Below are 15164 nucleotides of genomic sequence, written 5' to 3' on the forward strand. Positions count from 1 at the left end.
CCAAATGCCTTTGCCTATCAGTTTTTCAAACCCTCTTCAAATTAAATAGGCGAACAGCATAATTTCTTGGTTTTTTTTTTTTTAATTTTTATTAAACTGATTTGCTTATTCAATTAGTCATTAAAGGCAATTATAATTTTTTTTTTTTCTTAGTAAGAAGCAGTATGCTCTCTATATCACCACTGCTTAGCCCATGGGAAATCATCAATCATGTGATGACAGTCTCAGACTGCAACCACTTTGCCATGGCTGCAGCCTGGTAAATGCTTCTGCTAGGTGTAACACTTCCTACAGCCTCTTTCAGGTTACAAAATACTGAGCATGTATTTATTGTTCCTAAAGAGCCTATCAGAGAAGGTAGCAAAGGATCTTAGAGGAAGACTCTGAGGATTACATACCACCCTTCAGCTAGATGAATACTTCATATATAAGAACATATATTTAAAAGCGATATTCCTTATCAGTTTTTAGAAACACATCACCGATTACAGTAAACATACAGGAGCTGGAATTAATTCCATTAGGAGCTGCTGTTCTGGAGAAACAGTAGCCCACATCCCAGAAGGACAATGAACTATAATATGCAAGCTCATTTAATCACTGTATCCAATTACAAGGAGGAATAAATCATCACACACATGCCTATGTCTGAATTTTAAAAGGTAAATAGATCATGAATAGTCAAGCCAAATGCTGTGCATCTCTGGATTCACAGATTAGCAGAGGAAGTGGTGCATTCACTTCCCATTTAAAATTTTTTGTTCCATTAAGAGCTTGATTGTACAGAGCTGACATTCTCTGCAGTAAGGGTTCACAAAACTCTGACATTCACCTCAGTGGAGTCTGAGTATGGTCCAATGACAGACTTTCCTGGTCTTTCTGCCCTGATGCATACCCAGGACTCCCCTAAGACACAGGGGGTCAGAAGAAGCACTGTCTTTCTTCCAAACACTACAAATAGCAGCACTCTGGGCACCTGCTCCTACCTTTTGCTGTGAACTCCCCCATCCCAGACCTACATGACCATAAGCTCCAGGAACATCTGAATCCTCTCCATTTGTCAAGAAAACCCAGTACAGCAGTTTCTTGCAAAGCTGATGGCATTTTCTTGTTTTCCAGATGCTTTTAGAAAACTGTTATCAAATATTTATCCTTCTTTGTAATCAAGAACATAGTTGTAACTTCCCAAATTACATCTTCCTAACCTTGACTCCCTGAACAAATTTTCTATCCATTAAACTATGATGTAACACCAAATGTCCTGTGGCCCATTTGCATGTCAAAAACCTCACTCCAGAAGGGAGATTAGATTCTCATTAATAATAACACTATCTGTACTCACACATCAAAGAAAAGAAAACCTGTTCAAAGTATTTACACAAGCAGACCATGACATATTTGCCTGGAGAGATGGGCCATCATGCTGGAAACCATAACAGAATTTCCCTCAAGCCAGTGATACTACATATACCTCTGGAAAATGCCTTCTTGGCAATGGGAGCTGCCCAGTTTCAGCTGGCAGACACCTTCCCCTGCCTACAGCTTTAGACTTCGCTTGTCCAACATGCCCAGGTTTCCCAGCTGATCACATCCCAAAATCTCCTTGTGTGCTTTGGAGCTTCTGCCCACAGCCAACCTCAGAGGTCCCACGATGGCAGTGGCTCCCCAGGGTGTCACATTGTCCTGGGGAAGGGCTCTGTGCCCATCAGCAGCCCCAGCACTGATAGAGCATCCAAGGCATTCACCAGCTGCTGTGGCCTAGGAGCCCTACAGTGCACAGGGAGAGCAAGGAGGGAATAGACAGTGCCCCTTTGCTTCCCTGCCCTGCTCCAGGGACATCCAGGGGAGAGGAGCCCACAGCATATCCAGGGCTGCCTCCTCACAACAGGCTGGGCTCCAGCAGGCCAGAGGTCTGCACCTGTCTGTCCATCCTAAGAACCACCTGGCTGCCCCCATGCAGCCTCTCTTTGTTCAGTGCCTGCACAGCTGGAGTGGAAGTGAGGAGGCATTTTGCCTGCCAGAAAGTGGGATGCATGTGTGTGCTGAATTGCCAAATCATCCTGTTGTAGCCTCCCTGCTACAGGTACCAGGCAGGAAATTTTCCACCTGCTTGTTACAGAGTTAAACTCTACAGACACAGAGACAGCTAACATCTTCAGACCGTAAGAGGAGATGTAGTCACCTTATAAGCAAAATGCTTGCATTTGCCCATTCTTGGTGGTTTTCACACTTTGGGGCAAGGCTACATGGCCACTGCTGCTTTAAGGCTGTGAATGAAAACCCTTTGACAGTGGGGATCTGACAAATGCTATTTGTTTGTGGTTGTTTTTCACTGTCGTTTGTTTGCTTCCAGCTTGTGGCTGTGCATCCCCCATGATGTTACTAACAGTATCGACAAACAAAATCCCATGGACAAGGCTCCTATGGGGCAGGGAATGAAATCCAACAAGGGTTTCTTTATTGCATTGATGCCGGGGCTCTGAATTCATGGCTGAGAAAGAACAAAACCAAGATCTGGCTATCTGGTTTAACTGCAATGGCTCCTAGAGAGAGGTCAACCAGCCCTAAATTCCAAGAAGTGCATGTGAAGAGGGTTAAAGAAAGGCTGCTTGAGGAATTGGCAGAACATTGTGGGCAGTGAGAGGAGGAGGGATAATGGCAGGAGGAGGATGCAGACTGCAGAAAAAGATAAAAAGGAAAGAAACTGAAAAGAAATAAAATGTGAGGTATAAAAGCTTCCAGCAGTCCCAAGTCAGCATGATCTCTCCATGATTACATCTCTCATTCTCCATCAAAACTCAAGTTCAAGCAAAGGAATAAAATCACAATTCATGCCAATTGCTGTCACAAGAAAACCAAAGTATTTCATTATTAGCTTCCATCAAAATTAGACTCATCAATACTGCCACTTTTTTTACATTAATCTATTTTCCCAAAACCCTTCCTCCAAAATGTTTTTGCACTCAGTGTCCTTGTAGCCATCACATTTCCACATCAGAGAGGGAGTATGACCTTGGTTTTAGAAGGACCTCATAAGCTTTTCTGAACTAAGACAAGGTCATCTCATGATCTCAGCCGGGCTTGGGAGATAGTGGTGTGAGCTGCTGCCACAGCTACAGCTCACATCGGTATTTTTCACCTTGTCTAGAAGATGAGACAAGTAATGTATTTTATTGCAGTAACTGATGCTATTCTGAAAAGCTCTTTCTGTCAGTGCCAGCTATACTCCATGAGGGTAACTGACATCTCATGAAAAACCTTTGGCTGTCAAAGTGCTGTAATTCCACTCCTATTTCAATCTTTGAAAGCATCAAAATTTACTCTAAAAAAACAAGCAGCACTGTCTCCAATGCCAACTACATAGACTCTCATAAAAGATGTTATACATCCTAAGTAATACCAAACTGGATCAAACCTTTCCCTCTAAAAACAGCAACAGCAATTTAAAGCCTGCATTATGAGCTTACCAACTGCAGTTAAAGCACACAGCTTCTGAATTTATACTCAACGCATTCTGCTCCAGTATCTCCTTTTTAGACAGGCCCCTCTTCTCTCACAAAAGTATGCCTATTACAACCATCTATTTCTACATCCAACAGCCAATCTTCTCCCTTGCCCATTAAAATCAAAACCTAGCAAAACATCACAAACCACACCAGCCTTTAGCAGCTGCTGCCTCATCTGCTCTTTTTCCTCTCTTCACTTTGAACAAGCTAGAGAAGGCAGCAGAAGCCCCAGAACTCCTTAAGCAATTGTGTTTATTCAGCTACACAGCAGGCAGAGGCACTCCGTGCTGTAATGCAGCCCAGGGTTCCCAGCTATTAGGGGAGGTCTTAAGAGCCCACAAAAAGCCCACTGGGAAATAGGCAGAAATCTATACCAATTAATGGTTCACAAATAGGTCTGGGGTTGTGGCTTTTTGTTCTTAATCTCCCCGGATGACCTCTGAGCCCAGGGATTTACAGAAAGCAGTAAAGAAAAGGACTGCATCAGTACACTGCACAGCCAAGCATCACCTAACAGCAGTAACAGGGAGCATGACAGGGAGCCTAGTACAGTAACAATCATTGTAGTGTGGCTATAGGCAAAACCAGTCCCACTCCTGCTCACAAAAAGACCAAGGCTTCTACTTCCATAGTACTGTGAAACTGTTTGAACTCGGGGCATGTTAAGAAGGATTGCGGGGGAAGGAGGAATTAACAGCATGAGAGTAAATTTAGTTCACAAGAGGGAAAAAAGCCGCTTTGAAGAACAGATTTCTTTCAGATTCTTAATACACAACCTCAAAGCACAGGTCTGCAGTGAATCCATCCTTCCATCCTGTGGGTGGGGAATGAAGGAGCTCTTTATATTCCTCATAAAATGTTAATCTCACAAGAAAATCATTGTATTATAGCAACTTGGAGCACTGGAAACACTGGAATTCAAACTCTGAATACGTGAACTGTATTCTTGGACTCGGAGATACAGCAAGCACATCAAGATACCGTTTTATCTTTTCAACATTCTCACATAAAAATTCCCCCATTCCATAAAAGCCTTTTACAAAAAAAGAAAAATAAATTTAAAAATCTGAATTTCAGAGTACCATCTCTGAGCTTTCTATCATTACAGATCCTGCTTTCAGAAAGGAATGCCTTGCTGTATCCTGAGAACACGGTTCCAACTCAACAGGCATCACAGTAGGTGCCAATAGCGACACAGGAGTCATTAGTGTACAAACGCCTACTTAGGTCAGCAGCTGGGGAATCTTGGTGTGACCCAAGAAGAGTACCTGCATGACAGTGCCCAGCTTTTCAACACCTTGCAGATCAGGGTTTGATAATAAAAGGCTCTAAGAAGAAAGAAAAGTAGTACTTTTTTTGTACTCTTTTTATTGTACATAAATGGGGGAGCTGTGGTGAAGGGCCCATATTTGGGGTTCCTGAAGGACAAGGTGGTCTGGGGCTCTTGCTGAAGGAACAGGATGTGTAGAAACTTTATAAGAAGCAGCAACATTGATATTTCATTTTTACAGTTCCAGTTCCTACTCTCACAGCTAACTGACCTACCAGCCCACACACCATCTGTTGCTACTCCTCTTACACTACTCTCTTAAAATTCAGGTCCCACTTTTCATCTACTAGAAACAGCACTTTTTAGATAATTGTACATGTTTTATAGTCAGCTTCAGTGAGCCACATTCTGGGAAAATATGAAGCAGGGCTGTATCTGGGGGCTGAGAGGATCTCTAAAGCTGTGTCACCTCTGCAGTAGAGGTTATCCTCCCCCTTCATGTTCTTGGTGGTTTGATCAAATTTCTGCAGGGGAATGGATCTCTACTAAACAGAAGTCAGCAACAGCTACCACAGTTTAGATACATTTTAGAATTTGGCTATGATTTTTTGCTAAGCTGCTGTTGACTTGTTTTGGTGTTCTTATGGCTCACTAGAGGCAGTATGACATTAGTTGCAACAGAAGGTACCTGGCCTGTTTCATCTCCACACCTACAGCTGTGGAACTGACCTAGCCTCCTGTGTAGCATTTGAGCCAGACAGGGAATCAACCTCACTGCTGGGTGTATATCCAAGATGACAGGTCTCCTGATGAGGCATTTATTTGACATGACCCCTGCTCACCGACTCCGTTTTGTCCTTTGACTTCATGGCACTCAGTCCAAACCTTCTGACCTGGGAACACAAGTTATTTCTGCTACATTTGACACTGACCAGCCACACTTGAGTGATTAGAAAAGGATTCAGATTAAGACAGAAACTAAGAAGCAACATTTGCTATTCTTTTTACCACTAAAATACAAGAATTTTTATAAAGTCTTCCAATAATTTTTTATCCCTTCCATGCACTTCTTGGCTTAGCACCACCAGACAATTAGGAATTATCAAAAGCACCATTCTGGAAAAAATTCTGCAGAAATGCTTTTCAAATATACAAGCATGTCTCTTTATGATCTCAGCTACTTAATGCATCTGGTTATTTATATATATATATAATTTCATGTATCTGAAATACTTTCTCCATTGATTTGACAGTTACAGTGCTTAGACTTCCAATGTTATGAGAGCAAAAGGGATGTTACAAATAACTGATTAAATGTCTTCAGGGTTACATTTCCAACAACCTTACCAAATTCCCAGTGTCATAACATCTTATCTTCCAGGTACCTCAAAAAATTGCTTATATCACCCAAGCTTATTTTGCAGTACAACAAATGAACATTTTCTGTCTTTTCTGACTTAAAAGCCTTTCCCACTGTCAACAGAAAAATACTTTTATCCCTAAAAATATTCTCCCGATAGTCCTACACTTCCCAATTCTTTTCTGCTTAAACAACTAAGTTCATCAAAAACCCTGATATTGTCTACAATGCACATCTTCATAATAAATGGTTTCACACTAGGCTTTCATGACAGCTCCTTATCACTTTCTCACACAGCAAAAGGTGACAACTGGCAATAATGAATCACTGAATTACAGGGAAAACACAGAGAAACTGACAATACTATGATCCAATTGGCTGTCATATAGAATAGTCGTTTTTTCTTCTGCAAATTTGACTTAAACACAGAACATTAAACACTTGGGGCTCTACCAGGTATTTTTTTATTGAGTACTAAAATAATGTATTTAGGTGCCTGCAGTGCACAAAGTGCCTCAGTGCTCCTGGGCACACCGTAACCATGTGGATTTTTGATGGCTACTTCAGTTACTTTCTCTCCCTGAAAGGGTCCAACTTGCTAAGTGTACTCACAGCATAAAAGTATTTGCAGTGATGAACTGAAAAAATACCATCTGTATCTACAAAGAGAGTCCTGATCATGCATGAGAGTGTTTATCATTCCCCGGTGATGAACTGAAAAAATACCATCTACAAAGAGAGTCCTGATCATGCATGAGAGTGTTTATCATTCCCCATAGTTTCCCAGACTCTAGTTTCCCAGTCATTGGATACAATGGTGGGACAATTCAGGAGCAGCATTCCCAGACTCGGCCTTTCCAAAGTTTGCCCAAACAAGTTTTAGTGCCCAAGTGCAAATAAACTCTTTTCAGGCTCCGTGTCCTCATTTCTCAGAAAAGACTGTCTGAGCTCCTCACACCGGAGAGCATCTTAGACATATTCCCCTCGTTGGCATTTCCCATTATCTTTGGCACTGCAGCATGTGACACACTGTCTGTCTGTAGTGAATCCCAGACATGGTGCTCCTTCTGCAAGCTGATTCAGCTCACTACTGTGAAGAAAATAATCCTACCAAAGGGGAAAAAATTATTTCCTATTAAGTTACCTAAATCTACTTGGCACAAGGTCAAGCCGAGTATAGAAGAAGAGATGGGCTAGCATGGCAAAGTACAGTTAGAGAATGTCAGACCTTCCCATCTGGGAAGCCAGTGTCATTGCTGGCAGCCAAGGTCCCCAATTCATGCTATCCAGAGCTCCAGCTTCTCTTGTCCCAGCTTCAGGTTCCATCATGATGGCATTCAGCACTGCAAAGCCATGCAGCAGAAAATGCTGCTGCCACTCTGCTGCTAGTTGAACTGACAATTCCCTCAGTTTTCCCTCCCATCTTACTATAATCTTAGATTCTGATTAATTCTTTCCAAACTGCAACATGCTGCATGCAGTACTGTGGGTCAGAGCAAGGATCTTCATAAAAAGAACTAGGTCTTTGGCAGAGGTTGCCCAACGGAAGAAAAAAGAACTCAAAAAAAGATGAACACAGAGTTGTCTTCCTCAGACACAACCTCCTATCTTCCAGCAACAGGCAGTTTAGACTTTCCAAATGGGAAGTCGTATTGATACCACGGCAGTGATGGAATTTTTGCCAGGATTTTGCCTAGTTTGTGTTTAAACCCTTTCAAATTTTTGGCTTCCACAGAATACTCACAACAACAAATTCCACAGTTTAGCTGTGCATTATGCTGTAAAACCACTTCTGTTTATCAATTATAAACCAAATTCACTGTGTTACAAAACACTTGCCTCATTATGAGAAACAATGAGCAATCTTTACGTCTCACCTTCCCCACACAATTAATTGTCTTGTAGATCACCAGCTATCTCCTTCACTACAATGAAGGAAGTACATTGTAGAAACCTTCCTACATTGTAGGAAGTTGCCTTCCTACAATGACCAGACCTACACTGTTTTTTCTTAGATATATTTAATCTATAGTTCTAATCACCCTTGCTGCCCTTTACTTCATTTTCAACCTGAGCTGGGGGAGAAGAAATCATATTATACATTCCATATTTCACAGTTACACAATGGTATAACTACAGCTCTTGCTTAGTTTTTACCTAATTAGCCTAAATACCATTTGCCTTTTTGACCAATGCTGATCAAAAATTTCCAAGAACTATCCCCACTACCTCCATAGACCTATTTTCTACATTATAATAGTCAAGTCAGCAATCTGCTGAATATGTATAATGAGAATTTCCTCTTCTTCATGGTAGAAAAACACATTACTTTGCATTTTTCAAACTTGGATCCCATCTGCAATTTTATCCTGCAGTCACACAGATTTTATTCCTTTCATCTTTCAGCAGCCATAGGGCTGGTTCGAGGGGCCTGCTCCCAACTTATTTTCCCAGTTCTACACTGCCCCATTCTTACTACTTTCATGAGACTAATTTTGAGTTGGATCAGCTTCCTGATATAGCACAACAGCTCAAACAGACAGATGTGGGGATAATAAGGCATACAAGAACATCTTGCATGGGCACCAAAGGGGAAACTATGGCTTTATTTATCAGGAGACCCTCAACCATTTAATAATACGAGTACATGATGTTACATCAGATTACACCCCACACTCCACAGCATCCAGTCTTCAATGGAGAATTCCCTCCATTTTAAACACAGACAATTTACTCCTATCTTTCATTTTCTCTCTTTTAAGTAATTATCAATCCTGGAAAGCATCGCCTTCCTGATCAAAATTATCTTTAAATTTCTTTCAGGATTTTTCACAAGGGACTTTATCAAAAGCATTTTGAAAATATGAGTATAAGATACAGGCACATCAGATCATATACACCCTCATGCTCTTCCAAACATTTAACAGCCCTACAGGATACACAACATCTGAACGATCTGCAAAAGATAATCTCCACATTTCCTGCTTCTCAGTATGTTTCCGTATGCATTTCTTCCTTCTGCATCAGCTGTACTGACACCCAATTTCCCAGCACAAATTCATAACTTCATGCTGAAATTTTGCATCTAATCACACTCCTGCAAGCAAGTCCAGCTGCTAAAGACACCAGTCCTTCTCTCCCGCTGTCCTCACCTGCACACCTCTCACTCCCTGCCAACTTCTCCCTGTGTCACGGGAGCAAATTTTGTGTCGCTGACAGATCAAGTGACTCTTAAAATTAATAATTCAGTATTTCCTAGGTTAGTATCAACTAGGACCAGCTTTGGGTCTGCAACAGAATCACATGACAGACTGTAGAAGCACAGAGGCACCAGTGGCAAGAGTGGCTGGGAAAGGCTGAGCTGCTTCTTTCAACTCCAGCAACAGTTTTTGCTAGAATAATGTATTGATAAAATGACAACCTTATTACTTAGACGTTCCCCAAATAGAACCATTTCTTTTAATTGGTATCACATTTTCCACCTTCCTCTGCCACTCAAGCTGCTTTATATGATAGATTACACACCACTGTTAGGAGTTCAGCAATTTCATATCAGAGTTCCTTTAGAAGTCTGCAGGGAGTAACATCTGATCCTGGTGATTTGTTACTATTCATTTTATTGATTTATTCTAAACCTACTTCTACTGACAGTCTAATTTAGAGATAGCTTAGACTCACACTGCATAAAGCAATGGTCCTCTGCAAGAGCCTCCCCAGGTTCTCTCATACTGAACACTGATATATATTAGTATTTTTTGTCTTTCGTTATTCTTACACTGATGTGCTCAGCTAAAATCTTATTCCCCTCCTACGAGCATGGCAGTAAAATGCTTTTAGCCCGCTTATTTTACCAAATCTTCCTAAAACTTCAGAAAAAAATTTACGAAATCCCTCAAAATTATGACTGAACATTTCATTATGAAAGACTGTTAAGAGGAAGGGTTAGCAGGCATTTATTCTCTCCATCCTAAAACCTGGAAGGTAGGATCACAAAGTGTTGGGCAAGTATTTATTCTTGCTGACATCAGTCCACATGCATCAGATACTGAGTGGCAGTCACAGGAGTACATTTTTCAACACCTTTTAATCATCAGTGAAAAGAACAGTGAGCAAAAAACCTAATAACATAAGAAAAAATTACCGAAAAGCAACCAGACCTTTTTTTCTTGGAATAGTAAACAAAAGACAATCTAGGAAAGGCAGAGCTGTATCCCTTTTTCACAACTTCATTTAGCAGCTCACTACAGTCAGGTCATGCAAGATAGTACCATTCCCCTCCAAGGTCACATACAGCTCCACAGAGGGTGCCACTGCCCAACAGCACAGCAGTGTCATTGGCACAGTGTAGAAATAGAATGTGTAAAACAAAAGTAACTTTTACTACACAGGACTTCAGAACATGGTCTGAAGGCCAAGGTGGTATGTTACAATCCTAAATTAAAACTGCTTCTGTATGACAGGGGAGAGTTCCCACTAATCCAAGGATCCTGCACAGTCCCAAATAAGGGGACATAGCAAGGTACAAAGGTCATTACTCCTTTCTTTTCCTACTCCAAAGAAATCCAGACCATACTTATACTTTTCCACCTCTCCTTTAGCTATGTCATGAGGATTTGTCCTCTTTTTCTGTCCCTTTAGTCTTTCTCCAGAATCCCCATCATTTGCCATCCCAACATCTGCAATCGCCTAACAAAACTGTCATGCCTCCCCCTTGTCACAATCCCCTTCACCCAGTCCACTACAAAGATACACCTATTAATACCGACACAACCACGTTGTTCCAGTCATACCATTCCATGTTTATTTCCTTTCTCCAGATCACACTTTCCCTCTGCCTCTTGCTCTCAAAGACCTTCACAAATGAATCTCTTCTCTATTCATTGCCTGACATGAATCCTGTAGTAGGGAGGTAAAAGACATATGGTGTCAGCAGATGCAGTGGGGGAAGATTATGTTCTACTTCAGCAATGTTCTGCTTAAGGTGCTCGAGAGAGGTGACCCAATGGACTGAAGGAAATGGTCTGAGAGATCCAGGCAGGCCTGGTGTAGTAGCAGTGGATGATCACGACGTAATTCCAGAGGCTGCCAAATGTTGAATGTTACCACCACAAAGCAAGAAAGTATGTTTGAACAGAGACCAGCTGGAGGAAACTCCAAAAATGACATCAGGATATCTAGAGAAGTACTGCTAACATCCAAAAAATAAAGTACATAAAAGAACAATGATTCTAAATAAATGGTGTAGTCAATGAGAAGGGATTAGAGATCCTGAGATGCTAAGATTTGGCCTCTTGAAGATTACTTGTTCAAATCCCCACCCTTGATGAGGATTAGCCCAGGAAGTGTGTTTTGCATCTTCCACCTAGATACTGACATATTTGAAGTGTATCTCTCTATTCAGTTCTTAAAACCTCAAATTGCACTCTAAAATGCACACTCAGCAGACATTCTCCAGTGATTCCAACCACCTTAGAGATGACTCAGAAAAGTTGTTTGTTACAGAAATTTAAAATTTCAATCCATCCCATGGCAGGAAACAAGAACAGTCTTCTTGGGTTGGTACTTTACAGGTTTTAGTACCTCAGTGAGATGAAAACTTCCTCCCTTTGAGATGGGAGGCTGGCAAGCCTTTGTTAGTGGCAAGCCCAAATTTAAGGTGATATGCCAAGAACTCGCGTATATTCCTGGACACAGTCACCTCAAAAATCCCTCAGTCGTTAAACAATTATTAAGTTAAGCCTAAAGAGTCTTGCAAACCTCAGGCTTTCCAGACATCCTGCTTATGGAAGTCACCAGAGCAATAGTCTAGTCTAGCTTTGCAAATTGCAGTGTCCTCTTCAGGTGTCCTCAGCTGCTGTTATGTCACAGGCACTGGGACAACTCTTCAGGTTGGGTCCCGACCTGTTTATTAAGCTGAATGCCTAAAGTGTCTTGCTGCAGGTTTAGCAGCCGCTGAAGGAAGCCCTGGAGACCGGGCTGGACACCAGTAAAATTTTTTTCAGATCAGCCCCAAAACTTGCTTTGGGCTCTCAGGTGCAAGCGGTGTCTGCTGACTTGGGCTAGAAAATGGAGGCTGGCGGGAGCAGTCCATGGCACATGGTTCAGCCATGTCGGTGTTTGGAAAAGGCAGAGTTCCATGGCCACGCCAGCCCCAGGATAGCGGATTTTTCTGTTAACAGCCACAGAGGGCTGCAGTTATGATTTGGTATAGAAAGGGTGGGAATGAAAACACACAGAGCATCCCTCCTTGGGAAGCAGTGCCAAAGGTCAAACAGAACAACAGCCCCCTGTGCACCTTCGAATGTGAGAACAGCCCTTTCTCTTGTTCTTTACAGACACAAATAAGGAAACTGCATTGGGGGCTGCAGGGAAAGCAGAGGCCACGGAAGTCATCCTGGAACTGGCAAACAGACAGCAGGAGCAGCAGCTGGGTACAACATTGTCCTTTTACGTTCTGTGAAGCCATGCCTGCTAAAACACAAGCCTGCAGGGCTCTGCAACTCCATCATTCTCTGAGATGGGCCAGATTGGCACTAGGAAAAAAATACAAAACCCAGCAAATCCAAGCACCCAAAAGGCAGAAGGATGCCTTCAGGTACACACACAAAGCTGTACATATACACAATCAACATCCCATACTTCCTCATGCCAAAGGCAACCGAATCTGCAAAAGAAGATGGTAAAAACCATTGCGGGGCATCCCCCTCGTAAACCACTGGGAAACATAACTCCTAAAGTCTTTCATTTTGATGAAGCTCTGTATTACCAGATTGATAAAGTCAGAAGAAAATAGTATCTGAGGAACTACCCTTGAGGGAGTGGAGGGCTGCTGGGCAAGTTTAGCACAGGTCTTTGTGATGGCAAAAAACCAAAGGCACAGCCACTTTGTTCTGCCCCTGGGATCCAGTTAACCCTGGCTACAGGGCAGAGCTTAATTGTTTCTTTCTAAAGGAGCTAGGATAAGGCAGAGGTGAGGGGAAGCTAATCAACCTTTAAATACTTTACCATCTGCTAACAACCAAGCAAGTAATGGTTTAACATTTGCTTTGAGGACAGTTTACCAGCCCCTCTAGACAACAAAAAAGACCAGGCTTAGGAACAGCCTCTCTATGATGTGAGGGAGAGTAAAGAGATTAAAAAAAAAAAGGTAGTACATGGGAGGATGTATACAGCATCTAAAGCCTTACAAAAGGAGTGGTGATGTGAGGGAGAGAGAGTAAAGAGATTAAAAAAAAAAAAGGTAGTACATGGGAGGATGTATACAGCATCTAAAGCCTTACAAAAGGAGTGCTTTGCTTTTACAAACACCAAAATATAATGCATATCACTACTGAAAGTATCACTGTTTTCCAGCAAGATTGTGAGCTTATAAAATAAGATGAAGCAGACTATAAAGACTGGCAGCTGATGGTCCCCAATATGTGTGTGATAAACATTAATGAGAAAACTTATTACATTCCAATATTTGACCTTAAAAGGCCAAGGAAGGATCCTCACTACACTGCCTACAAGGTGGTTCAAGTAAATTACACCCATAACTAGCCTAGTGCATCTGTGGAAGGAAAACAACCACAGCCTCTCTCTGCACTAAATATTAATGTCTAGGCAGACAAAAGCAGCACTAGGAACACTGTAATAATATCACTGGCAGACACTCTATGTGTTTCTTTGGGGCATTGACACATCAGCACTAGGAATATGCCTATTGTCCCACATTAAACTAATGACTTGTTCTGAGAATCACAGATGTTATTTATCTTTTCAGACATTTAAAAGGATTACAGTGTGTTTATTCTCAGTAATCTCGTTTGTAGAGAAAGATATACAGGCATCAGGAGTATGCATTTTAACCCTGCTGGGGATGATCAAATACACGGTGGCGTTGGCAGCCACCTACCCTCCTCTTCAGTATTCAGGACCTCCAAAAGTCCCACCAGCCTGGCTGCTTCCATTAAAAGTACCTATGAATTGCAGGTTACAGGCACTTCTGATAAACTACTCCATGAGCTCTTGGTGACAGCAAGCTGTGCATATATCCAAGAGATCCAGCTGGAAATTAAACTGCATGCATGTCAAGTAGCTCGATTCATATAAAATTGCTCTAGGCTGGAATGAAATATCTCTGGTTGAAGACAAACAAGTAGAGCACTGGGCGATACGGTGCGCCCCGGGCTATGAGGAAATTTATAAGCCGTTTTAATGGAACAGACGTGCCAAAGTACTGGGCTGGTGGCAAAACGAGTAGCTGGCCAGGAGGTGAGGTGCACTGCAAGCATCCGGATGGATACAGGAACAGCTGCAGGCTGCGAGGGATGGCAGCCCTGTCTGCAGAGACACGGTGCTGTACAAAGCCCGCCGCAGCCTGCGCTGCCCGGGCGGCAGCCAAAGCCGAAGGTACACCGGTTCAAGTTGCTGCCGAGCGGCTCCGCTACCGCCGGCGCTCCTGCCCCGGGGCCGGTGCCGCTCCGCCACCGCCCGGCCGCCGCGCCACACTCGGGGATTCCTCCCGGCATCGCCCCGGCTGCACGCCCAGCTGGCAGCGGCTTTCGGCCAGGGCTGCCCGGCAGCGATCCCCGCGCCGCTCTGCCGGTACCGGGACCGGCACCGGGACCGACACCGGGACCGGCACCTCTCCCCCATCCCCGGCCGCCGCCGCCTCCCCGCCAGGCTCGCTCCTTACCCGTCTCTTTGTCCTGGGCGGCTTCCAGGTGCAGGTCGCTGAGGAGATGCTCCAAAATCTTCTCCGGCGTCCCCGACACCACCACGTATCTGTCGGAAAGCAGAGAGTCCCCGGAGTCATCCTCGGTGGAGGACTGCGAGCGGCTGCTCCACTCATCCTCCTCGTCCTCCTCGTCGATGTACTTGAAGTAAGGCACGTCGAAGGTGGGCAGCGGCCGCTCCCCGCCGCGGCCCGCCAGCGCCTCGGGCACCCGCACCCTGCCGCTGCCCATGGCGCCCCGCTCCCTGCGCGCCCGGCCCCTAAGCTCCCCCCCCGGGGGCCATCGCCCTGCCGGGCCGCGGGCCGCTG

General features: G+C 43.5%; 1 protein-coding gene across 1 annotated transcript in view; it reads right to left on the reverse strand.

The window, feature by feature from the left end:
• The window catches only part of RAPGEF5 (Rap guanine nucleotide exchange factor 5), a 158322-nt gene that overhangs the window by 49397 nt on the left and 93761 nt on the right, over nt 1–15164 (reverse strand). The window contains exon 11 of the mRNA XM_041466150.1: nt 14817–14905. Within this exon, the coding sequence (XP_041322084.1) occupies nt 14817–14905 (89 nt within the window). The remainder of the gene's footprint in view (nt 1–14816; nt 14906–15164) is intronic.

This window comes from Pyrgilauda ruficollis, unplaced genomic scaffold (assembly GCF_017590135.1).
Source record: "Pyrgilauda ruficollis isolate IOZ18807 unplaced genomic scaffold, ASM1759013v1 scaffold2, whole genome shotgun sequence".
Lineage (NCBI taxonomy): Eukaryota > Metazoa > Chordata > Aves > Passeriformes > Passeridae > Pyrgilauda > Pyrgilauda ruficollis.